The sequence below is a fragment of the Amblyomma americanum genome, chromosome 1 (assembly GCF_052857255.1).
Source record: "Amblyomma americanum isolate KBUSLIRL-KWMA chromosome 1, ASM5285725v1, whole genome shotgun sequence".
Classification (NCBI taxonomy): Eukaryota; Metazoa; Arthropoda; class Arachnida; order Ixodida; family Ixodidae; genus Amblyomma; species Amblyomma americanum.
The window spans coordinates 74,864,203-74,891,636 of record NC_135497.1 but is presented as its reverse complement, the minus strand read 5'-3'; the positions used below and the strand labels follow the sequence as shown (position 1 = coordinate 74,891,636).

Below are 27,434 nucleotides of genomic sequence, written 5' to 3'. Positions count from 1 at the left end.
CACAAATAACGTTACTAAACAGCTTTTTTTTTTTTATATACAGTAGGCAAATTGCAGCGTGTTAATAAAAAAAAGTGTGCAGACCCTGGCAAAGATGACTGTCTACAACCTTGCACAGCTCAAATCTTGGTGTAGTGCATTATCATTTTTTAAGCTGTGGCACAAGTTAGTTGAAACATCCTCTATTTTATCTTATTTCTGTGTCGGGCTCCTGCTGCTCCAAATTTAAATTTAACCTTGTCCAAGATGCTCTTGGCCATTGCCACTACTTGCTATTGCCCAGAGGGTCTTTGTAAGGCATTACAATGGGGGTCTAAGATTTCACGCCGAACAAATTCAATAGTCAACAGGAAACGGGAACTCAAGCACTGCGGTCAATACAGAAAAGCACAGTGATGTACAGCAGGGCTTTTTTCTGCATTTCAGGCAGGAATGATAAACTTCAACAGAATTTTGCAACAAAACTTTTTGGTTTGTTCTAGCCATAGAGTTCAGGGTAGAAACGCAGCTGCATGCCTTGTACAGAAGTACAGTTATACTGCTCTCTTGTCACCCTTGCAGCACTTGTCATGCCTAGTTGATTGAGGCTGTTATGCATGTGTATAATATGAAACTTCTTGGTCTGCCCCTTCAGAAACGGTATTTTAAGCTTGCTTCATTGTTCTCTAAATGTTTCAGTAATGCGAGAAAAAATGAACCAAGGTTTAATTGTAATGTTTCAGTAAAGTTAAAGACGCATAAATAATGCGTTAACGTTCGGTTATGTTTCAGCGATACCTGAGTACCTCTATAAATGTGTGCCTGAGTGCACACCCTGGTCTGCTCCAAACAATCTTTGCTACTTTCAAAATGCGCTTCTGGGTGATCCAAATGGTGCTGCGACTTAACTTTGATCGATCGCGTCAGTGCTAATGGGGACACACAAATATAGTTGCTATTAGTGTACGCCATGAAAGTGAAGATCAAATGCATTAATGTTCTTTAACTGTTCTTGCATTGCTGATCTTGTTGATTGTCTTGTTAGTGTTTCATTTGAAGCTGACAGTACATGCACAATTGTTTACGTGGCCAAGTATGTCTGCTTGTAGCTTTCTGTGTTGTGTATTTCACATTTACGTATGAGGAAGTAGGGTGATGCTACAAGTGGTTGGTGAGCTAGCAGCAGCTTCGTGCTTTTCAAATACATCGCAAAGACAAAGTAAGTTTGTTTTTCTGACAATCTTTGCTGGAAAAGGTATGCCACACACGGTCTGTTTTGTGATGTTGAGCTGGACCACATGGAAAACAAGGACTGACTTTCAAATCCTTTGCTGAGAGCAAGAAGTGAAGGAGTTTGAAAGCACATGCCAAGAAACTGCTTGTAAGGCAGCCTGAAAGAAACAATGGTAAAGATTATGTACCAAGCACATTTTAGTGTTGTATGCGAGACCAAACTTAAAACACTGTTTGTTACAAAGAGACATTTCTTGGATATCGTTTCCTCGAGTTTTACATCTCTGAAGCAAATAGGGGAGGGAACCTGGGCCAACGGGCGCTGCACTGTCCGAGCATCAGCGTCCTCCATGGGGAGATCCGTAAAACCGTAGTGCAGCACACGGCCGCGTTGTCTGCTCCTTGCAGCATTTGGGTGTTTGTGTGCACGCGTTACGTGTTGTCTCCTTTTCCATGCACCACTTCGCTCCAATTCCTCTCGTTCCCTCTCTTCCAGGCTTTTGGGTGCCTAACCTAAAGAAACTACTTTTGAAGCCTGCTCATGTACACTGAAACTTTCTGTATATTTCATTTGTCAAATGCTTAGGGGAATCCCCTACGGTGGATTAGATTTGTAATTGGAGATTTGTAATTTGTAAAAGGGCGGTGCGCAGACATTTTCTATTTTCACGTTTTATAGTGCTGCTGTTTCCTTCCGATACTGTTGAACATTTTGGTTTTCTTCATATTAATTTTTAGACCCACCGTTTTGCTCTAAGTCATTGATCATGCTTTGCAATTCATCCCCTGAGTGACTTAGCAAGGCAGTGTCACCATCAAATCTCAAATTACGTCTGTATTCTCCATTAACTCTTATCCCGAACTCTTCCCAACCCAGTCCTCGGAACTCCTCCTGTAAACAGTTGGTGAAAAGCATTGGCGAGATCGTATCTCCCTGCCTGACGCCCTTCCTTAATGGTGGCTGTGCAGCCATTCTATTTTCCAACATTTTTACATAAGGCTCGTCTACACCCTGATTCCGTAATGCCTGCATGACTGATGTGGTTTTGACTTAGTCAAATGCTTTCTCATAATTTATGAAGGATGTGTATAGGGGTTATATCCTGCGCATTTCTCTATCACCTGATTGGTAACGTGAATATGGTCTACTGTTGAGCATCCTTTGCGAAACCTGCCTGATCATTTGGTTGATTGAAGTCTAAGGTTGTCCTAATTCTGTTTGTGATTACGTCATCATTATTAGCCATATAAAATCAGTGCAGATTGTGCTTATAATACCATGGGATACGACTACCTCGAAAAATTTTTGTGAAAGTTCAGTGGCAAAGTTACTGGATCATACTATGCAAGCATTGTTAGAAGAAAAAAAAAGTTTGTGGCAGCACTATGTGCCCATTGCAGGGTTTACAGTGTGGCGGAGCTGATACTTGAACACTAAGCATTCAGGTATCGTCGCATTGAGAATACTGTGTTGGGCGCTGCATTTAAGTGCCAGAGCTTGCCACCAGGCATTGCAACGGGGCATGAAGGGATGGTCTCACTCAAGTTGTAGCCTTGAGTTAAAAATTAAAAAATTGGTTTTTGAGGAAAGGGAATGGCGCAGTAATTGTCTCACATATCGGTGGACACACAAATCACTCTGTAAGGGAAGGGAGGAAAGTGAGTAGTGAAAGAAGAGGGAAAGAGGTGCTATAGTTAAGGGTCTGGAATAATTTCTACCTTCTGGGGATCTTTAACATTCACCGACGTCATTCAGTAATGTGAATGCTGCGCCAAAAGGCAAAGGTAGCTACATACGATAAATTACGAGTAATGTGTGTCAAGCCTGCGTCCAAACTCTGTATTTAGTTACGAACAAAATTTTTCGGCACTGCGTGTTATCCTACCTTTCCGTTAGGTAACGCCAGCGGAGAACGCAATTTTCTGAGGATCTTTCAGTCAGTCCTTAAGTCCTTAGTTATATATATTCATATATATGTGGGTGGGCGTCATGCTGGCCAGGCACGTTGTCCCCCGCATATTGAAAGCAGTGAAGCAAAATAAGCCTGCAGTGCGCAGGAATTTTCTCTGGTCATCTCTTGGTCTGGAGAGCGCGCTGGAAATGTGCATGGCGCAAACATTCACAAGCAGCGCAGGTGTTGACTTCTACATCCTTGCTTGGCCGAAGTGGGGAAACGGTGTGCTAACGCAAAGTTCTCAATGAGCGTCGATTTTGGTGTTCGCTTCGTTGCCCTATTTAAAAGAAGCACATAGTCCCAAATATTTTTTCCCAGTCGGTTCAAACTGCTTCCCTGGTGTGTGGTTCGCATTCTCCAGCACATATTTGATGTCACTTAATTTCAGTCTTGTATCATAGCTTCATTGCTATGTTGAGTTAGAAGAACACACTATGCGCATGAAGCCATGCGGATGCGATCAAATCGAAACTTCCAAGAATGTTACCATATGACTGGACTGAATGCAGCGGCTGTGCGCACATCATGCCGCCACCGTATTCAGTCTGGTTATAGCGAGATCATGGGATTGTAGCCGTAGGATAACATTTCTAAAATACAGTTTTAGCATAGTGAGATCAGAGTTCCACTACCGCGAACCACATTCGCACTGAGCTAACTGCGCATTGCCCAGATTGCCACCTGCCACCGCACAGGCGTAGTTGGATCCCCTCTGAAGCTGATCGCAGCAGCGGACTGCGCTGCGCCAAAACTCTAACTCGGTGCTTTTCTCTTCTGGTCATCGGTTTTCTTTTCAAACATTGTTACTAGGAACGCCAAGAGATGGCAGTCGGTGGTGCGTCATTTTTTGTCATATGAGTTGCACCGATGAAAAAGAAAAAACGCAACTTATATGCCAAGAGGCACTTTTGGTTGCTCCAAGAGCTGCTCCAAAGTGATGTGACTTTGCAGTGATGTCATAGTAATGTGACTTCGGCCAGTCACATCACTGTGACATCACACAGTACACAGGTGCCTTTTGTAATTTGCATTTCGATGGAGAGACAGTGCTTCATTCACCTCTGGTGATGTGATTCAACACCACGTAAGGTTAGCACCTTGTAGAGGGAAACCTCGTTAAACCGTAGTTGACTGTAGTTTTGGAAAAGTATGTACTGAACAGTAGTATGGCTTAACACAGGGGTCATGTGGGTCCTTGAAAACCATGAAAACCCTTGAATACGAAAAGATGTTTTCAAGGGCCTTGAGACTCCTAGATAATATTTGGGTCCTTGAAAACCATTAAATTTTCCGTATATTACAGGATGTACAATTTTTTATTTAATAAGTAACTTGACGAGGCAGGACAAGAGCAGGAGTGGGGCAGGTGACAAATGTCTAATAGAGAATTCGAGCAGAATAAAGGGCATTGAAATGAGCAGAGAAGATAACCAGTGGTCCCTTGGGGTAACAGAATGTATTGAGGGGTTGCAGTACCGTCAGGTGGGCAGATGAGATTAGGAAGTTTTTGGGGATAAGGCGTGCAATGCTGCACAGGACAGGGCTAATTACAGAGACGTGTGAGGCCTTTGTCCTGCATTGGATGCAGTTATACTTGTGGAACCCATCCATAACTCCATATGGGCCACTGGCCACTACAGGTTGGTGGTGAAAAAAAAAAGCAGCTGATAAAAGAACACTTCCACCCACTTTTTTTGTGTGTGCTAAAATGGTTGTGGAGAATTGTACTGTTAAATACAAGCAAGGTGCCAGATCCATGCCAGAGTGACTGAATCCACCACTGAGTGCCTCAGCACTGGGAATGAATGCGAGTACATGTGTATTCTGAACTCTTCGTACTAACATTTATGTGCTGCATTGTTGGTGTAGCTCATAATCTGCCATCAGGAAACATTCCTTTAATAAATGCCTTGTTGGGTACTCGGGCGTCGTCAGCGTTGTTGCTGTTGCTCTCCGAGCTACTTCGACTGCAATCCAAAGTGATCAGAGTTATACCCGTGTCATACGCGCATAAGAAATCGCAGTAAATGGTTAAGGCCTTAAGTTTGTTAGTGCCATTATTTTCGGAGTTGATGCTACACGTCCACATATAATGTCATTATACTAAAGTCACGATGACGATTACCCTTGCAAGGCAGTGATAAATTTAATCTTAATGCAAGCAGGGCTAATAAGCACAGTATCTTGGGAATGTTATTCAAATGCAATATAAAAATTATTTTGCTGAAAATACAGCTGCTTTTTCTTGACAATTCAAAAACGTAGCCATAAACTCTTGTGTCAATACGCAAGCCGAGAGTACCTCTCAGAAGTGATGGTAAAAATGGAGCCCTTCACATCAGAAATATAGAGATGCCTAATCTGACTGAAAGTTTTGAATTAACCATTTACTACTGGCTAGGAAGTCGTTACTAACAAAGTTGCGCATTTTTCTGAGTGTGGAATGGGTGGGAGAGTACGCTTTGCCCGAGCGAATGAGTTGTGGTAAACTCAGTAGGTCGCGAATGGCAGTAAGGCTAATGCTATTAAATTTATGTGTATAGGACACACACAGTCAAAAAAGTTTTTTATTTGTTACGGCGGCGGCCTCGGAGCGACAACGGCCTCTTAACTCACTTGAGCCACGAGCCAGCTTTCCCGTGAGTCGTCTTTTCTCTGCTAACTCCCGCATAACATTTGTTTTCCTTCACCGCAAAACAGCGGTCATGAAGCACATGTGCTCTCAAAGAGCTTTCAGTAATCCACGTTTTCGTACTGTTTCTGTCGACGACTTTTGATGGCAGTTGGGTGCCTTTGAAGTAACTTGGCTTGGCCGATTTTTAGTTACAAGAAGTGACAGCTTTTCGGTTCGAGACAGGTTTACTTGAACACAACCGAAATCCTATCCTTTGCATGCTTTCCACTGGTGCACTACTCCTTTGAACGCAAGCATTCTATGAGGGACGTTCTGAAAATAAGGTTCATCATTTATTTTCACACTGAAACTTTATTGACAAAAAAAAATGCACCATGGCATCAAATATACACCTTGCACTATTTTTCTCCATAATCGCCACCGCCATTGAGACATTTGTCGTAGTGTGCAACCAGTTTGAAGAAATCACTCTGGTAAAACTCTGTGCCCTGCGATGCAAGGAAATTTCTCACAGCCTGCTCCACCTCAGCATTGTTTTGTAAGTGACGTCCCGAGAGTGCAGCTTTCAATGCAGGGAACAGGTGAAAGTATGATGGGGCAAAATTGGGTCTGTAGGCCAGGTGATTCAATCTCTCCCATCCGAAGCGACGAATCTGATATTATGTAAACCTTGCTGTGTGTGGTTTTGCTTTGTCATCCAAGAGCACAACACCTGTACTCAAGAGCCAAGGACGCTTTCGGCGAATGTCGGACGTGAGTTTGGTTAGGGTGACCCAGTACCGTGCCACATTGATGGTCCCTTCATGGAGGACCGCATCAAGTCATCGAGACTGATTCCCATTCTTGCATTCTTGTGATCCGGGGTCAGGTTTCTTGGCACCCATCGTGCAGACATTTTTCAGTAACCCAACATATCATGGAGCATGTGATGGGCCTAAGCACGACCAATACATAGTGTGGAAGCGACGTCTGGCACCATTTATGTGCCTGTCCGCTAACGCCATGTCCTGTACTGTAGCAATGTTTTCATTCATGTATGGGGAGGGACGCCCACTTCAACCCTCATCCTCCGCACTTTGCCTTCCTTCACTGAACATGCAACACCAGCGACCAACCATTTGACGAGACATCACCTCTTCACCATACACGATTTGTAGGCGTGTGTCCGTCATCCTGGATGACGGACACACTAGTCCAACGTGCCCATTAATACCAGATAACATCACGCACTTCCATTGGCAACCATGTTGTCAGCTCACGTATGTCTGCCATCATGATTTGTACTCGGATAATCTGTGCTGCTACTCTCTCTTCGGCGCTCTGTGCATGCGTCATTCCTCCTCTGCTGCCGCTCCTTCTGTCGTTAAACCAGCAGCGGGTTAGGATTCTTATGGCGATTGTCAGGATTACGGCGCTCAACTGTTGACCCGAAAGACGCGGGTTCGATGTCGGCAGCGTCGGTCTAATTTCGATGGAGATGAAATTCTAAGAGGTTCATGTACTGTGCGATGTCAATGCACGTTAAAGGACCCCAGGTGGTCGAGATTTCCAGAGCCCTTCACTACTCACTTAATTCATTTGCACTTTCACACTGACATTTGCTGGTTTCCTGTACTTGGATTACAGGATAGGAAAATCCTTTTTCGTGTGGTAGAAGTTTTTTTGCATCACTGTTCATATTAACGTGCCAGAAGTACATGGGCTGTAATGGGTTGAATGCATTTTCACGGTGGCCATTGTGAAACAGCGAGTTTCCATATTAACAAGGTGTGTATATATTAGACAAGTTGGTTGCTTGGAAAAATCGTCCATGGTTCGAGTCGGCAGTATTAATGGGGCAAGTCTGTACATGAGGCAAGTTTATTTATGCAACATTTTTCGGGCTGGTCCTGAAATTTCTTTTAAAAGTTCAGCAAAAAGTTACTACACTGCCCAAAGCTGTTGTAGGATCTTGTTGTTGTCGTTCATTAACGTGTGGTTATTAGAGGGAGTCCAAAAAACGCACCTCGAACAACCACTATCAGTGGTTTTGAGAGAGATCACTGAGGGAATGAACCCCAAGGGTAGGTTATGGACCGGGTGAGACGTCGGGCCTCTGAAACCAGTTCTTTCTCCTGAAGCAGTGCTGTCACATGCACCCATAGGTGGCTCGGAGCCACAGGGCAGATCTTTAGATACGGTCCGTGTTACTGGGGGAGTGTGTGGTTTACCTGCCCTGCCAAAGGGGGGGGGGTATTATTTTTTTCTCCCTTATGTCTTCTAGCTGGGTCTAGTCTTTCGTCAACACATCAACACTAAACGCAAAGGGTGCAGCTTTGCATGTTTGCCTACTTTGCGTCTTATTTATAGCCTTCTATGAAACTACGGTGACTATGGCCATACGGCTAATGCGACCAGGCAAGCTCGGCAAAGGTGTGAACAGCAACGCATTATTTTATTGGCAATATGGGTTTGTGGCAATGCTGAAACTCCTTTAACGAACTCTACATGCAGCTGCAGGGTGCCCATTGCCTGCCTATAGAATGGCGGACACCATAGCAGACAATGTAGCTGTCTCCACCCCGCGTGGCGCCAGCGAGGAGTGTGCGCATTGAGGCACCCTACGTTATTTTTCTTGGTATATGTCACGCTGACAGAACATGCAGTATATATCTGTGCCGAGCACGCAATTTTCTGTGCCCAAAGCTGCTCCAAAGTGGCTTTGGCCTATCGCATCACAGGAATAATGTATGCACATTTACGTGCACCAAACAAGCATTTTGCGGGGCGTTAAGCTGTTTGTCTCGCATGCAAATCGAAATTACTGATAACTTGTCTAGTGGTGCCGTTAGGTTTTGAGAACTGAAACCATTTTTGTCAACAAACCAAGATCTTTTTTTAGAGCCAGGAACAGATTGGTCACTCAAAATAAAAAAAAATATGCAAATTATTTGCTGGTGAATTTTGCTCCAGGTGAGATGAGAGAAAATGAAAGCCAGTGATGACCAAGTGAACGTCCTGAAAAAGCCATTAACGACGACGAATTTACTTGGAAGCGAGGGGTCCCGCTTCAAAGCACACCGCCAGTTTGCTATAGCTTTTTTTAAAGCATGCGTTGAACTCGGGAAATAGCTTAACGCGAGCGTACGTTAAGGCTTCATTTGAAATACTGTTAGGTGCTGGCACATGTTAAAGCACATTATCCCATATGCGCAGTTTATACTGGCACTATATCCCACAGGATCAGAACCTCACCTCTGCACTTATTTCAGCTTTAGTAGTGCTACAAGGAACTACTGAAATGGAGTATAGTGATGTATGCAATGCGTCATCCCGCCAGTAACGAAAGATAAGTAAAGAAAGCCCTAGAAGCAATGAAAAGGGGAAAGTTAGCTGGGGAGGATCAGGTAACAGCAGATTTGTTGAAGGATGGAGGGGACATCGTGCTAGAAAAACTAGCCACCCTGTATACGCAACGCAATGCCTTATGACCTCGACTGTACCAGAAGCTTGGAAGAATGCAAACATTATCTTAATTCATAAGAAGGGAGACGCCAAGGACTTGAAAAATTACAGGCCGATCAGCCTACTATCCGTTGCCTACAAAGTATTTACTAAGGTAATTGCTGATAGAGTCAGGGCAACGTTAGACTTTAATCAACCAAATGATCAGGCAGGCTTTCGTAAAGGATATTCCACAATGGTCATATTCACATTATCAATCAGGTGATAGAGAAATGCGCAGAATATAACCAACCTCTATATATAGCTTTCATTGATTATGAGAAAGCATTTGACTCAGTGGAAACCTCAGCAGTCATACAGGCATTGCGTAATCAGGGGATAGAAGAGCCTTATGTCAAAATACTGGAAGATATATATATAGCAACTGCACAGCCACTATAGTCCTCCATAAAGTCAGCAATAAAATTCCAATAAGGAAGGGCGTCAGTCAAGCAGACACGATCTCACCAATGCTGTTCACCACATGTCTACAGGAGGTATTCCCAAGGCCTGAATTGGGAACAGTTGGGAATAAGAATAAATGGAGAATACCTAAATAATCTGCGATTCGCTGATGACATTCCCTTGCTGGGTCACTCAGGAGGTGAACTGCAAATCATGATCAATGAGTTAGACAGGCAGAGCAGATCGATGGGTCTAAAAATTAACATGAATTAACATGCAGAAAACCAAGGTAATGTTCAACAGCCTAGCAAGGGTACAACAGTTCACAATTGGCAGCGAGAGCCTGGAAGTTGACTGAATACGTCTACTTAGGGCAGGTAGTGACAGCTGATCCGGATCATGAGAGGGAGATAGCTAGTAGGATAAGAATGGGGTGGAGCGCATATGGCAGGTTCTCGCAGATCATGAGTGGCAGTTTACCAATTTCCTCAAGAGAAAAGTACAACAGCTTTATCTTACCGGTACACACCTATGGGGCAGAAACCTGGAGGATAACGAAAAGAGTTCAGCTTAAGTTAAGGACAACGCAGCGAGCCATGGAAAGAAAAATGATAGGTGTAACGTTAAGAGATCGGAACATATATGCAAATCTCCTGTTCAGATGTTCAGGGGTAGGGCAGCTGCCCCAATGGTACCATTTTGGCTTTTTTTTTAACTGTTTCAAACTAAAAAAAAAACTTTTTTATGCATACAGCTTTCATTTAAAACCCATGGAATCCATCCCATTTCTCCTAGTAGCACGCACAGTTAAGCAACCATTGTTTTGGCATTCTTTAGCCTTAGTTGCCCTTGCGCCATTAAGCTTTCAATAATAAAAAGCGTTGGAATGTGTAATCTGTACAGGCAGATTGTATAGCAGGGCTGAAACTCCATGATCATGTGCTATTAAATGAAGTTCGATTAACTAATATTGGGTAATTAACTTGACGTTTACGTGATATTTAAAAGAAAAAGGCTCTACAGACAAGAATATATATGCATATTCGTTGTTTTTCAGCGTGTGTTGGTCTTTATACATTCATGATTGCCAAAAAGGATGAGCTGGGATACATATATCTGCTCCAAACTCAAATTTTTCTGCTCCAAAAGGTGTTCCAAAGTGACTTGTGTCAGTCATGTCACTGCTTTCTCTCGTAGCTTAATATCACTCTTGCACCATCTGATGAGCTTAACACACTCCCCTTACTGCGGCAGTGAAACTGCATTAACAGCTGGAAGAACTTTCTTGTACAAAAAACTGCAAGTAGTGTCATTTGGGAAATTTCCTCCAAGCTTAGCTTGCTGGCATTATTGTGAAAACGCGCTTCAAAATCTGTTGGATGTAACCACCACTCTTGTGACCCAGCAAGCAAATTGATGGAATTTTAGCTAACTGCCAGAGCTTAAGTTTCATATCAGGCGTGCAGTTTTCATGTTCTTAGGAGGAAAAATGTTGCTAGTCACTGTGCTGATTATCTTACTAATATGACATCATTTATGGGCCCATCAGAGAGCTTAACGTACAATGTGATAGAATTAATACGCTATTGCTCAGCAGGTTACGTCTCATCAAGAATGCAGCATTTTGGGGCCGCAATGTGGCCTGAGCTGCCTCTTTATCACATGTTTCGCGAGCTATCTTGTGTTTAGCCAGCTGTATGCTGCTGCATGCCCTTCTGATAGCTTGGTTTGGTTTATGGGGTTTTAACGTCCCAAAGCGACTCGGGCTATGGGGGACGCCGTAGTGAAGGGCTCCGGAAAGTTCGACCACCTGGGGTTCTTTTAACGTTCACTGACATCGCACAGCACACGGGTCTCTAGAATTTCGCCTCCACCGAAATTCGACCACTGCGGCCGGGATCGAACCCGCATCTTTCGGGCCAGCAGCCGAACGCCATAACCACTGAGCCACCACGGTGGGGCTCCGATAGCAACGTCGAAAGTCATTCCACAACTCGAATTGATCACAGTTGCATTGCCTAAGCAAGAAACGAAAGCGGGCAAGAAATATGTGCAGTTCTTAGCTCTAGTGCTGTAATAATTTTTGCACTTTGTGTACTTTTTTATACCTCATAGCTTGTTTATTCTCTCTCAGCTCTAGAGAGTTTAACCACCGAATTCACAAACGTGCCTCAATTTGAACTTCTATTCCAACCGGTCCTTAAGGTCTGTTTTTTCGTTCCAGTCGACCCTTGAGTTGGTGAAAAGGTCAGTGATTTCCTCAAGAATCTTGAGGTACCACTGACGCTACCTTGAGGGCTCTTTATCCGCCAGATAGCTTGTAACCATAGTGGACATCTCATTGTTTGCGCACCCTGTGGATGTTTTTCTGCCCATAAACGAAGCTGCTTATGAGCGTGCATAGGATGCGGATGTGGTGAATCGTGTACTGAAGCGTTGCCCCGATGGCCTTAATCCATTTGACCCGGAATGAGCTTGCGACGACAACCATGGCTGGCCTCCTCACATGCTTGCCTGCTGCCGACATCGAGCATGGATAATCATGGTTTGCACATCTCACACTTGTCTCCACACGCAGGGGTTTACTCTGCTCATCCTGTGGCGTGGGGAGCATGCCAGAGAAACACATGGCACCAGCATTTAAAAACGGTGCCGGTGTTTACTTTTCACGTAGCTTTGCATTGTAGTTTCTTTGCCTCGCAGGTGGCGTCATATTGAGTAGGAAGAATGTATGATGACATGCGTGATGCCATTAAGATATGATGCTGAAATCGAATTTTTAAAGAGTATGACGGGGCTGGATGTGGCGGTGGTGCGGACTGTGTGCTGCCGCCGCATTCAGTTTGGTCGGTTGTTTAAAATAATGGGATTCTAACCATGGGATAACATTTTAAAAGTAGAGTTTTAGAACAGCGGAATCCGCATTCCACTTCTGTGAACCGCAGCCGCGGTGAGCTATCTGTGCGTTGAACAGGTGCTCCTGAGGAGAGCACACCTGCCGCTGCGCAAGCGTGGTTGGGTCCCCTCGGAAGCGGATCTCAGTAGCTGATCGCACTATGCTAAAACTGTAACAACTCGACTCTCTGCAAAAGATGCTGCTTGGCGGTGGTCATTTCTCGCCGCATTTAATTGCACTGCTGAAAAATGTGAAACAAACGCAAATACGATGTATATCTGTGCCAAACGCTCGCTTTTCCGCGCCACAAGGCAGTTTCGGCTGCTCCAGTATGCCTTCGACCAATCACATCACTGTATACGTTCAGTGAGAATGAATGCAGTGGTGAAGGGGGGAACGAGTGAGAGTGTTGCTGTCATTTTCGATTGCCATTGTAGTACACACGTCGCCGCGCTCATGAAAATGGGTTTTAGAAGGATAGCGGAATGGGGAAAGCGGCATCCCATGTGCACTGCTACAATCAGTTTGTAGTGACTGCCTTCATCCTTCACAATTTTCGTCTATTAGAACCTAGAAACAGTACATGTTATGCCACAAAGGGCAGGGGAAAAAGCGGATGATGGGAACAAAGCTTCTGAGGTACTGCATCGCGTGCAACTCCTTCTCATGCAGAGTGACCTCACGGCATAGTTCAATTTTTGTGCTTCTGCTTTGAGACAGTATTTTGGCCCGTAGCATGACTGCACAGTGCTGTGAAACTAGCGAAAGTGATTAGAGCAAGGGCTTGATGATTTGTGGACCGACCATTCAGAAAGGCAAGTGTTTGGCACAGCAGCAAGCGCTTTGCTTTCAGCCATCTCGAGTGCAAAGGTTGCTTCTTGGCATGATATGCGGTGTGACCCATGGACCACACTGGTTACTGGCTGATAGCACTTTTTATGAACATCCACTGGTCAGATTCCTATATATCTGAATTCCATCAAGAAAACCTTTCTAGTTAGTTGAGTGCAGTCAAATCTTATGACCACACTAATATTTATATCTGAATTCCATCAAGAAAACCTTTCTAGTTGAGTGCAGTAAAATCTTATGGCCACACTAATATTTCGAAACATTAGAGTTCATTTCAGATAGGATGCTTCACAAACTGCTTCATTGCTCCTAAGTTGCTGGAAAATGTTGATTTTGCTGCTCTAAAACACATTTTACTGTTCCATCACTTTTCCAGAACACTCTTTATCTCCCAATCCCATTCTGGCTTTCCCACCCTGGTACCAGTTGAACAGTGCTGCATCTGCCAGCAGTAACCGATACCAATGTCCCACATTTGGTTTGTACTGAATCATTGTGTGTGTGCATTCTGCACAGCTTTGCACCTGATTCATTCAGTGACTGGTTACCTCTGACTGGTGGCATAGCTCAGTAGTGCTCCAGCTGCACCATTTGCACCATTCTGATGCATTTACACTTTGCTGCGCCAGTCTGCTCCAAAAGCAGCAGATTGATCAATATTGAGCCTTAGCTGCACCAAAAAGACGACGTGGTCACAGGAAAAGTTATTTTTGCAACCATTCAGGCCTTTCAGTTGGCAACCTAGGGCGCTGGTGGTCTGACTCATGGTAGAATTTAGCAGCCAGTTTATTCGCTCACATGGAGGAAGGAAAGCATACCTGCCTACTCTTCTGATTTTTCCGTAAAATGTACGAATTTTGACCAGTCTTTCAGTTTTACGAATCTTGTCTAAACTCTTGCGGGAAATAAATTTTATTCACGATTTCATATACTGCAAAAAATATGTTGCCGGTGGTAACCTTGCGCCGCCACGAGAGAGGCATATGTATACCATCTGTAAACTAAGGATCAGCAGCTGGAACATTTCACAGTAAACCATCGTTAATTCAACCCAACTAAATAAATGTTTATTACTACTCCTCAACCCCGGTTAATTCAGATAATCTGGACTGCCGCCACACTCCCGCCAAACGTCCATGTAAGACTATGGCGTCGGGAGCTCGTTTATTCAGACGCCCAGGGGCTGGCATTGATCAATTCGGACGGGCTCCGAAAGTGGTGCCGTGTCGCGGTATGGCGTAGTCGACTAACCGATTGCCCAAATATTTGTCCCCAAGCCTGAACTGCATGTCACATTGCTTATCGGCGCCCCTATGACATGCGCGCAACTGCAGGTGCTTTGAATATCTGCAGGCCTTCAGGGGTAGGCTGATAGGGAGTCTGGCCGCGTAGTTTCGTTTTCGGAGCTTCTCCACCAGCCCGAAGCGGCGGCGACTATCAACTGTGCTTATCAGTCAGCCAGTCGAGCTACTCACTGTTTAGAATGACGACTGCATTGTTGCGGACATTTTTTTGTTGTTGTTTATTTATCAAAAGCGTTTTAATTGCCGCTGCGGCAAGGCTCTGAAACAAATGCGCACTGCCCTCGATTCAGTCTGTGTGATACTTAGGTTCTTCCAGCATGCCGAAATTCCTCACGTGCGACGCCACATGTGAAGAAGCTTCAGTGCTATCGTGTACATCGACACTTTGCATGGGTACACAGCGGCGAAGCATAGAGAGAGTTCCCCGCTATGCAATTTAACATGAGCAAGTAAAGGGAAATTCACACTCATCTTAAAAGCCCGTTTTTGAAAATCTCGCAGGCACTGTGGCCGATAGTTAAATTAGCCGCGAGGTGTGATCCGCCCCTTCACTTTGACCTGAGAGCCTTGCAGTTCCACGCATTTGGCAGCAAGCTTTTTCAGCTATGTAGCGCTTCATCTGAGCTTGGAAGAAAGTTGTAATCTGTGCGTGCAGCTTTGCAATATTTAGTGGTACTGCCGAACCCGTTTCAATGCATATGATATTGCGTCACTTCCCAGGGTTTGGTTGAGACGTGATCGGAGATTTTATTACCTGCTGCAAAATAGACCACATATGTCTCTGTTTAAAAAGTGGGGGCGGGTATATGGAAGGGACATGAAGCGTTGATAACACGCAAAATCGTGAAGCGTTCCACATTTTTATATGGCACAGAGTGGCATTGCAAAAAGAGCAGCGATGTCGTAGAGGTAGAGCATCCACCTCGAGTGCAAGAGGACCGGGGGTTTGAATCCTGGTGCCGCACAGTTCTCCACCGGGTTTGAAAAAAAAAAAACATTGATGGAATTGCATTAACAGGCCTGGGGGGCGCCCTGATCTCGGTGACCAGAACAGACAACGCACTCCCTCACCAGAACGGGATTTGGCCACCCTGGTGTAGTACTTGGCCACAACCTTCTGTGAACAAACCAATTAACCATCGGCCCTCAGTCCCCAGCGGCTGCGGAGCAACTGACCACGGTGGCGGTCAGACCTGTGACGCAGCGGAGGGTGCTAAGAATCTCTGGCTCCAGACAGGCCGCCATTGGAATCTGAACCTGGCAACGTTTAATGCTAGAGGCTTATCTAGTGAGGCTAATTCCAAGAAAAGGTAAGCGTAGCATGGGGTGGCAGAAGGTTAGGTGGGCAGATGAGATTGCAGGCATAGGGTGGACACGGCTGGCAAAGGACAGGGCCTTTGCCCTGCAGTGGGTGTAGTCAAGCTGATGATGATGACTCGTCGAGATTCACACCTAACTTAGGTAGCCTCCTAAGAGCTAACTCTTTGCGAGACAGGGAAGTGATCGGCTGACGTGAGAATCTCTGCCACGAGACGCGTTCCTGCGTATGGTCTTCACTGCAAGTAAGCACAGCGTCCAAGGGCAGTTCTTCTATCCAGTACTCGGTTCCAAAGCCATAATGCATTTTTAACTACCACATTGATCTCATTCGTAATAGGGTTGCGTTCATTAAATGGGCAAAATTGCATGGAGTTGCTGCATTTGCACTTTGCCCCATATGTTCTGGTCGTGAAAAGTGGTGAACTTCGCGATCTGCTATTTGTTTTAAAAATTGAAGTGCTATACATCATGCAGTTTCAGGCTTTGTTCACTGCAAGCAGAATTGATTAAGGCGATGATGCTTTGACCAGCACGACTGATCGAGACCAGCCTAGATCACAGTGATATGTAGGTGACACTCTGATCAATTGCTTCCGAGTGAGGCAAGCACAATAGTGGAAGAAAACGTGACGGGACTGGCTGACACAACCGAATAAATAGAGAGATTTTAATGCATAGATTTTGTAATACCTTTTAGACTTTGTAAAGAAAAGTGGCAAGCCACCAATCGTTGCATTTTAGCTACAGTGCTCTCGAGTATATATGCGAAGTATGCACCTCAAGTAAACATTTTGTAACATAGTTTGCCAGGTGTGCTCTTCAGTTATACAGCATGAAATTTTTGGTCAAAAGACCTGTCGAGTGCGACTCGGTGCCGGTAGTGACAAACTTGATTGTGTAACACATGTTTACATCACACAAACTTTTCACGTATTCTTTGCCAACCCGAAGAGATTTTGAAACTTGAAGCTACATGCTCCAGAGTGCTTCTAAATCAATATTTGTTACTGCAAATTGCTCCTCACTGCTCCTAAATCGACGTTCGCCCCGACTAGCCGCAAAAGTTTTCAGTTGCACTAAATTTAGCAAAAAATAAGAGCCGCGTTGGCAACCTGCAGTTTTTCCGGTGCATCAGATGTTGCTAATCCAGTGCAGTCACCGAGATGCAGCGATAGGGCACTTGCATGCATGTAGGAAGGGGGGGGGGGGGGGGGGGGGGACTGGAGGGCCCATTCTGCAGTGACCTTGAGGCCTAGTCATAAAAAGAACAAAGGAAAAAGTTGACCCCCACTCGATAGCGTGCAGAGATATCTATCACAGCTGTGGGCGCATATGTGGATCAGCGTGGCAAATTGACTGTATACACCGCCCGTGCTGTCATGTCCTGGGCCACTCAGCCACACACACTAAAGCGTACCAACACGAAAACATTCATGACTGACTCAGAAGTGTTAAAGACTGGAGGAGGGAACTGCTTCATGAGCACTTGACTTGGGAAGGCTGTCTGCGTGACATCATGCTGTCTCCTGATTTTTTGCTCCATGCGTGCATGCTCGGGTGTGGTCTCCAAGAGGCTATTTTGGTCGGACTTTTACTTTACTTTTATATGGCCATTTGACAGGTGCTGCAAACACTGATGCTGTCTGTTTGGGCGGGCATATCTGCCACACTACTCGCAGAGCAGACATGCATGAATTAGCGGCTTGCAGACTCGTAGCTCCCGTTGTCAGCACGCGCGGGTTACCTTGGTGCTAGGACGAAGGGAGAAAGCGGAGGCGAAGCTTTCAGTTCACCCGGCCTCTTGTGCTACATACTGCATTTTTGCATGGTCCCGTAGTGGGCACGAAGGACCCTAAGTTTTGCCCTAGAGCCCGAGTGGCGCACGTGCAAATCTGGTGGCATTTGATAAGCTATGATAAGCGCTGCGTTGCCTTCATTACGTAATGTGCATAAACCCTGGCACAGTGGCCCTGTGCCGCCATCTATCAGCAGGGCTAGTATTCAGCTCTAATTTGCTGTTCTTCAATGTGGTGTTCGATGGTGGCAGTGACGGCGGCGATCCCCAGCGTTCTGTGTACCACGTGGTGGCGCCACCCCTCTTCTTTAGCACGTGATGAGCGCTTGCAGCGTGGGTTGCCAAGCGTAAAAAGTGGCAAAGAAAGCCGGGCGCACTGGGGTTTGTGAAGAAAAGCTAAGGGGGAAAAAGGTGGTTGATGAGGAAAGCTCCCGCATACTCCTGTGCGGCTATTGGGATTTATCAGCCAACCTAGAATATGGTGTGCCTTTCCTGCAGTGCAGTCATTTTTACATCTACTCTTGCAGGTTTTCTGTTGCACCGAGAAGTTGCCGAACATTAAAGGGACTATGCAAAGAATTCAAAGTCGCTTGTAAATGTTTTCTATGTTTAGAAATGATGCTAATGAGCATTCACACCAAGCATTAAGTCTTCGGAACTGGGCCGGCAATTTATTACGAACTTTTAAAAACTGTGCTTTTTTTTTAATTCGCGGGCCGATTGGTGTGCTCGTAGTGACCGATTTTGAAACTAAAATCGCGAAAAAAGACGTCACTATATCCCTGACGTCACCAGGCCACCACACACTGTCATTCGCTGGAGCCACGGCAGCCATGACGTCACGGGCACACTTCCGGTAGCCGTGTGCCGTGAAAATCGTCTGCTTGTGCCGCCGCGCAACCCTCTCGGGCAAGCGTGAGCCAGGGCATTGCCTTCGTGCATATGGTTTCAATTTTCCTCTGCCGCCTCCTTCTGTCGGGAGTTCCGGAGCCACTCGCACGGCTCTGCGTGGGCACACACAGGGCTCGATGCCCATCGCAGCTGTAAGAGCGAGCAGTCGCGCCTCAAGGTCCGGGTTTATTACTGCTAACTACAACAGACGACAAGCAAAGAAACCCGACGCGCGCCTTAATCCAGGAAGGCGAAGAGAGGCCGGAGAGATGCTGCCGACGCTGCTGCTGGGGTGCTAGGAGCGACAACCGGAAGTTGAAAAGCGAACGTCACCTGATGACGTATTCAAAGGCGGGGCCCAGTCCCAGACCTGGTTTCTTTATTTTTGTCTGATGACCCGCGTGTTTGAGTTGAGGGGGAGAGGAGGAGCGTAATTTTTAATCGTCTATATCTGCGTTGTTATTGATGCTAGCTTGAAAATTCTTGCGTTGGGGTGACGAGTGAAGAAATGCCTATCTCTCGTACGCTTTACGTAATCTCAATTAATTTATTGCATAGTCCCTTTAATGTCATGTTATAATAGGGTACAACTTTAAAAAACAGCAGTTGTTAACACTGGGCCACAGTCCGCGGCGTATTGTATTACTCCGCTAGCCAGTCACAAAAGTAAATTAAATCATCATTTTAATGTTTGACCTTATTAAACAAGCCAGACAAGAAAATTCGAGCTTATAACAGTTTTCTCGTGATTAGCTTATTGTTTAGGTGACGAGAGAAGTTTTAACAACGGCCTACGTTTTTGTCGTGGAGGTATTCCGTGTATGGTCCTGAATGTGGGCGGAGCTTCAATGCAGACTTAAGTTGTATCCGACTATAGTGAGATCTGCACTAGACATGTATAGGTCCTTGGTCGTCGTGTATCTAGTCATGGTCTAGCCTGGCCAGCTGCCACGATGTACAAATAAGTTAGGGCTAATCATGGTGCAGTCTAATACCGCTGTCACACGGGCACCACAAAGGCCTTTGAGAATCAGATCCTTGTATCCAATGGCGTAAGGAGTGCAGCTACACGGCACAAACATTGCGCTTTTGCCACTAAGGAAGGGCCTTGGTGGCGAAGGCGCCCGTCCGAGACTTCTGGAGCCCAAAGGCGCGGCCTTCGGGAACCTGCGATCACAGTGCCATTCAGCGTCAAAAAGTAAAAGCAGTAAAAAAAATAGATGCAGCTAACAATATTTGAAAACATCTGAAAGTACGTAAGTAGTGTCAGGCTTTGCTTTTTGTACGGGTGTTTATATTTTATGCCCAGATTTCAAAACGGTGAAAGTGTTGCAGCAACACCGAGTGCCCCTGGTGGCCAAGGCAAAATACACAAAACCTGCTGCTGCTGATGAGAGTAGCTGTTGCAGTTCTTTTAAGGAAGCAAAAGAATAAAAAAATTGTCTGAGGTCAAGGATGGAACAGAATTTCCCGCTTTAATTTTAAAACACTCACTTCAGCCGCCTCAAGAAGAGCAGCGGGTGTTCAACGACTGTTTCACCTTTGGGCTGCACCGTGTAGCTGCGTCGCTGCTCCTTTAAGCTTTCGCTCCTTTGGTGAAAAGAGGTTTCTTTGCTGGAAAGGCCTTCGAGGAATGCCATGTGGCAGGAGTATAAGTCAGAATTCTACTCCTGTGTAAGTGCTCTTTGAAGTATACGTAATTATGTTCAGTTTTCACACTAACCTTTTCTTGTATGTTTTATGTTCCTCTGTTTCGTCCTCTAAATATTCTAAGTTTTGGATCAACCTGCTTTGCACGCTTGTACAAATTGACCTCTACCTTGTGCGTGTCTACAGAATTCACTGGTCACAGGTTTGCAGGACCTTCCCACTGATGTTGAAGCGTAACTGCTAAGAATTTTATGCTAGAAGATTTAAAAACAATTTTTTAACCTCTTTAGTGTTATGTCTATTTACTACCCTTTTCACATTGCTGTGTTGATTCTAAGTAACCACTGTAAATATTCGCATCTTTTTGTTTAAAAAGTAAGCTTTCTTCCTCGTTAAATGGCTCCAGATTTGGTTTTTTTGCTCCAAAAATTGCTCCAAATCCTACTATAGCTGTTGCACCCCTGTTCTAGCATCACAGGGCGCAGCCAGAATATGGCACCGCGGTGTATCCTCATGCCAATTAGACAGTAGCTTTGTGGGCCACTACAGCACCGCCTACAATTTTGCGAGTCTTGTTTTATTCTGATAACTGGGTGTTAGTGTAGTGCAGTTGTCCTAGAATGCACTTTAAGGTTGGTCCGCAGCAGGATTAGTTAAATAGTATCGAATGAACACGCCATGAAAAGCAGAAAGATGGGGCGGGTGTACGCGCCCAGTCTTTCTGCTCTTCAGTGATTAATATTTCTTATAATATGTTGTATGTTGAAAGGAAGTATTAGTGACTTCGTGGTCCCATTAGCATTCTGATATCCAAAAAGTAACTGCCACACTTCCTAAACTGCAAATAAATTCTCCAGATCAGCTGATGAACCTGTCTGGCTGAATTTTGTCTGCGTTTCGGTGTTCAGAAAAAGTGTTCATTTTAATGTACCTCTTATAACAGAGAAATACTGTTATACTAGAGGTCTGTTGTCTGTTATACGAGAGGTCTTTTGTAGAGAACCTGACCAGCCCGGACACTTAGCGCCTTGTGGTTTTAAAACTAGTAATCACATGGAAGGATGACGAGCCATTGGAACATAGCTGGTGTGGTCTCTGGATTGTCAGCGTTCTGTTGCATTCGTAGACTTGCTGTCTCAGCTTTTAGTGTTCCAAAAAGTGGGAGCTTTTCCACTTAGTTTAGCAACACAACTTGATCACCGCAGTTCCCTACCAATGTCGATACCGGCCGTGCTGTCGCAGCACTGCGGTAGGTATGCCACCGCTTATGCTGCACTGCGGGTTTAAAGTAAAACTTATTTTTTCCCCCTGCTCCTGCTTCGGTTTGCTTGAAAACGGTGGAAGCATTTGCACAGCAAATTTATGTGCTTGCTGGTAAGGAAATACATTCAAGGAAACAAGCTTCGTGCCAGGGCACGAAGCGCACTACACACAGTAAACTTTTTTTTTGTGCTTTTCATAAACTGTCCTCGTATCTTAACCAGGCCAAAAACAGTCCTATTTCATTAAAACCCCATGCATCGTTTATATTCAGGGTTTAGACTGTTCGGTTTAAACCGGGAGAAAAAAACTATAAAAGTACACCGAATTCACTTTTCGAAATTCAGTTCTAACTGAAAAAGGTCAGTATTTTTGGGTCGCAAGGCAAAGCTAGCTGGCAGCTGAATGCGAGTTACACTCACTTAAAGTTGAAAATTAACTAAATAGGCAAGCCCAGGGGCTTGATGCGATGATGGTATTGTAGGATAAGCATTGCAGTTGTGCAATTTGAGGTATTGCTCCGCTAGCTTACATGCCTCTGCAGACCGGGAAGCATCATCCCCTCACTGTCTTCCAGCTAAGCACTGTTTCTTCACTATCGTCACCTGCTTGGAGTAGTTAGTCAGTTAATCAAATGCATGTAGGACATCAATGCGAAACCGCGAATGGGCGTCACGAAAGTATGTTTTCGCTACCACGACGATTGAGCGGCAGTTCCATCACTGCCATCCACACGTAGATTACGTGATGGCTTGCCTCCAAGGTCAACACAGCATGACAGCCCAGCGATAAGATGTCAACCTAGTCCTTAGAAGTAAACTTCCACTTCCGTTTTGTCTTCATTTAACTTGAGTTACTCTTTTGCACATTAATTGCTGGTAAATAAATTGTTTAGGAAGACAAGAATGACTTTTTATCACTCAGAATTGCTACATTAAGTCACTGAAAAGAGTCGCTATTTTGTTTGTAAAAAATAATACCCGCCGAAAAAAAACGAAAGTAGAGTTCTGAAATAAAAACCGAAAAAGGTCCGCTGAATTTTCAAAAATAAAAAAAACTAAAAGTTTAACCCCAATTTATAACACATGCAGTGTGTGTAATGGTAAGCCAGTGAAAACATACCTGGCCGTGAAACAAAAGGTCCGTTCTTGCATCTCGATAAATGTGTACTAGCTTACGATTGTGCATGACTGCCATTACATGGGTTCCGTCAAGGTTCCCACTCTTCATGCTTTCGAAATTAACAGTATGCGTGAGTATATCACACACCTTGCAAGGTTTGTTTTGAGGGCACTGCAAGCATGACACCGCGAACATGCCACTCCCATGATACACGATGGCGTTAAGCCAAGGCGAGGGTACAACACAGTGACCATCTGTAGCAAACCACTCAACTAGCCTGTGAATGTGCTTTCTATCTCTGACCTACCTTTAACACTGCGAACTGTCATCGTGAAGCAGTCTATAGCGGTAGCATTTAAATAGAGAAAAATCATTTGAGTGCGATGTAAAATGAATAAAGTTATGTATTCACTGAGATCAGATCAGCGTGTATCCTGAAACAAGTACAGCATGAAAGTTTTTTTGCTCTGCATATGCAAGCAAATACCAGCACTGAATATATTGCCAACAAAAGCGCTTGGAATACTCTTTTGGCTATGTGGATTTTAGTTGCTGTATACAGCGAGCAATGAGTACCCAGTTAATTGTTTTTCAATGGTACAGTTTACTTATTCCTTCTCAACCATCTTTAAGGAGTCACTGTAGGAGCCTTGCTGTGGTATAAAGCAGGGAAAGTTAACATATGCCGCTCTGGTAAAAATATTAGCTCTTTCAGATGTCAGCTGCTGGTTTCCATTTTGCTGTGTGGTCTGCACAGTGAGTAAACATACGTTACCTTACATGCACCACAACTGGCAAAGACTCATTGCGTTAAGCCAATTAAAATGAGTCGCATGCGGATTTCCTGTACTCGTTTGGCCGCCTAAATCTATCTCTGCAGCAACTTTTATTCGTGTGGCCACGACAAAAATGAGTATCAAACTCCTTACCGTAGCCCTCTTGGTGTGACACTTGCAAACACCGTGGTATGCCGATGGCATTTTTTCAGTCGTCCTTCCGCACAGCTGCTTTCGTCCTACTACAAATTGCGGAGAAGGCTACCAGGTGGCACTAGTGGTCGGTGGGGAAACTCCAGCGATGGTCTCTACCGCAAGTTTTCGTGTTCTCATTGATTTCTGATCTCTCACTCTATGTAGTCGCCTGTGACTTGGAGCTCTACAAAAGATATCAGTAGCTTGTTACACAAGCTTATTAGCAGAAAAAGTAGATGTTTACTTCAATCTACTTGGCGGTGTGAAGACGCTATATGCTTTCTACTGCAATGCAGCCACACCTGTTAGCAAGCTTTTCTTTCTTTATTTCTTCCTCTTTTTTCCCCCATAGTTCTTGGCAACATGAATGAAGTTGAGAAATATTTTAAGATAAGCGGAGTACCGAGATGATCGTAATAGTATTACGGATCATGAGCTGGTGAAAGTTTTGTCCGGCATTCTTTTGTTAACTGGATCCATTATGCAAACTGGCCGCTTATAATAAAAGGAGCCCCATGTAGCAGCCACCTGCAGGAATGACGGTTGGGCAATGCTGCATTAACACTTGTGCAGCAAAGTGTTTGTTGGTTTGGTTGCGATTCCCAGCATTTCTTGGCACATTTTAGTGTGTGCAGTATTGGCACACTCTTTTGGTACATTCATTAGCATCGTTTCAACGGAAAAAGCCCTTGAGGTAGGGCAACAACCCTTGCTAGTGCTCTGTGTGGGTGTATGTGTGTGTGTGTGTGTGGAATTCACCTGAACCATGGCAGGGCACTGCAGTGGTAGACGTGTTTGAGCCAGTATAGTCGGAACTGCCATTGATGCATTGTTGCCTGTGTGCAGGACCCCTCAAGGAGGCACCAAACCTGATCTGCACGCCACATGCCGCTTGGTACAGTGATGCCAGCTGCACTGAGCTGCGCGAGATGGCAGCCTCTGAGATTCGTCGGGCGATAGTGGGGCGCATCCCGGACTCTCTGCGCAACTGCGTCAACAAGGAGTACTTCACGGGCTACGGGGACGGCATCAACGGTGGTGCCTACAACTACAACCCCATGGGCGTGCCCCACTCGACAACGGCCCTGGAGCCCCTGGCGCCCGGCGTGCCGCACTCGACCTCGCACCTGCAGGACTCGGCCAACCATCTGGCCCCCAAGCCCGAGAGCTCGGAGGTGCACTGACATATCATTCCAGGGGCCCCTCCTTCATTCCTTCTGTCTCGCCGTCTCCTGTGTTGTGTGCTTCCGTTTGACCTTCTCCCCCCCCTCTCTAGCTAGGCGCTCTCTCTTTTAGTTGGCTGCTTTAGGCTTCCCCTTCTTCTCGTTCATGTGTGCATTAACATTTGATGGGTGGCAGTCCCAAATAAAACTTGGCACCTTTTAACGTCCTGCTGTGTCTCTCGGTTCCTTCTGTGCCGCCGTAGCAGGCGCCGCTCGGCGTCCTCTCCCCGCTGGGTAGCTGCTTGCGCCTCTGGGCTGTTCAGGGTAGCCTTCCTCTTCGGTTGGTTCTTGCGCAGGTCTCGTGGTGCCTGGGGACACTTCCCCAATGGTGCAGAGGGAGGAGAATCAATAGTGTACTGTAGGACCACACGTGGCGTTTTGCTTGGCTCTCTCTCGCTATCGCTCTTTCTCTACCCTTGTTTTTTGTGCATTTCATTTCTTTTAGTTGCTGTAGTCATTCACATGGATAAGTGCTCTGTTCCAGGAATGTGTGCCGCATATTCCTGGTTCACCCTTTGCTTGGGGTCTGCACAGTCCATAGTTGCTTTTTGTGTTAATTCCAATTGGGTTTGTCAAATTGCCAAAAGTTCTGTGCATTTCATTATACAAGTTTGCTTGTGTGAGTGTAGCTGCATTAAATTAAAAGGTGCATCCTCATTACCCTTTCCACTGGTGGGTTAATCAAAATTGCACTTTTATTGGCCACTGTCATTGTGTAGTTAAATGCTGCACTATATATATATATATATATATATATATATTTCCTTTTTTTTTTTTGTCGGAAAGGCATGGTACTAAAAGATACCCGGGCATGTATTGGACACTTCACACCGTTGGACGTGGCATTGAAAAATAAAACTTCGCTAGTTGGAAAAGTGCAATTGTTTTATGTTAAAACAAATATGTGCATGTCATCCCTGCCAGACGCAGGACAAGGCTGAAAAAAATAAACGAACTGCTCTTGTTCATTTGACATATGGGTGTTATACAGGCAGCTTGTGCCAAGGCTTTTCTTGCATTTTGAGATATTGTGGATGAGGGCAATCTGCTTTTAACAAGTGCCTGCTGCAAGGTGTTGGCAGGCTAGCCTTTGGTCACCTTGCAGCTGTTTTTAGATGGGTTCTACATGGTGATGGTTCCACCTGGTCATGGCATTCCCTCACACTTCATTTCAAGGCCCCACATTCAAGGGAGCATTGCTAGGGTGCCCTTGTTTCGGCTTTCAGTGGTCACTACCCCTGCTGCTGAAGCATTATGGTGCCCTCCAGCAGCCAACGTGGCCTAGATTTGTCTGCATTGGAACTATGCCAACCGCTTCCTCAGTAATAGCAGCATTGTCAGTACAGTTCAAAACTGGGTCACTATTCACGCAGTTTTGCAGCCTTGGCCTGTCTGTGTGGCATAGGGAATCCTGGCTTTACCCAATTTGTTTTTGAATGCGGAATTGTGAAATTTGCATGGTAACACAGACACCACTGATGTACATACAATACTCCTCACAAAACAAAAAAGCATAGTTCTTGTGTCTGGGCAAAATTGGGGTTTGCCTTGATTAGAACACTGAATGAATGGAAGTGCATTTTACCCCAAGACCTTGAACATTATATACATTATTTTGTGGTGCTGCTTGTCTTTTTTTGTGTGTGCGCGCGTGCATGTGTTGTAATCAACAGTTGCAAATATATCACCTCAAAAAAAAAAAAAAACCTTGTTTGCTTTCCGCTACCCTCATGTTGCCTCCCTTCAGGCAGTGAACAATTTTTTTTTTCTTTTCCTTTGGATTTGACGACCACCTGGCTCCAAGTGAAATAAACGGTTGGAAAGCAACAACCTGTGGTCTCACCCAGTTGATTAATTGCATGTAGGACTTTATTGCTTTACAGATATGAAAATCGCTGGTAATTTTAGGAGTCCTCTACTGGAAGTGTGGAATCGTGCTTTTGCGACCTTTTGTAAATTCCACGTGACAGGAATGGCTCCTGTTTATGCGGAATGAGTCTAGGGACTATCTGCAGCAAATGAAACTCAACACGGCAAACGGGAAGCACAAAACGAGAAGATTTTAGTTGAGAGAGACTGAATACTAGCATAATTTATTTTCATTTCTTTGGCATGAAGACCTCTTCGTGGAACTCTTAGTGCACCCTGCCTGTATTTCTTCTTGAGCAACAATTTTTGTATATTGTTTGCATTTCTTTTCCTGATAGTACATGGGAGAGGAAAGCCGGTACTAGTACCTTCAGAGATGTCAAGCCATGGACAACATTGGAGCATGCAATGGTATCCTGTATGCATCAACTGGCCCAAAAAGAGTTGGATATGGCTTTCTCTGCAGCAAATCAATTCTTTGCGCTCGCTGCCTGTAGTACTGTTTTGAAGACTCTCTTGCTGAGCATGAGAGCTGGGTGAATATCATTCATGGTAGGTGCATTTCGATGGAAGTGAAAGGCAACAGCAGTT

The 27,434-nt window shown here is 45.0% G+C and overlaps 1 protein-coding gene across 3 annotated transcripts in view; it reads left to right on the top strand.

The window, feature by feature from the left end:
* CtBP (C-terminal binding protein) overlaps positions 1 to 26,804 on the top strand; it is a 66,490-nt gene extending 39,686 nt beyond the window's left edge. For all 3 annotated transcript variants that reach the window (XM_077645935.1, XM_077645936.1, XM_077645937.1), the window contains one exon: positions 24,598 to 26,804. In XM_077645935.1, the coding sequence (XP_077502061.1) occupies positions 24,598 to 24,935 (338 nt within the window). In that variant the 3' untranslated portion in view covers positions 24,936 to 26,804. The remainder of the gene's footprint in view (positions 1 to 24,597) is intronic.
* The last annotated feature ends 630 nt before the right edge of the window (positions 26,805 to 27,434 follow it).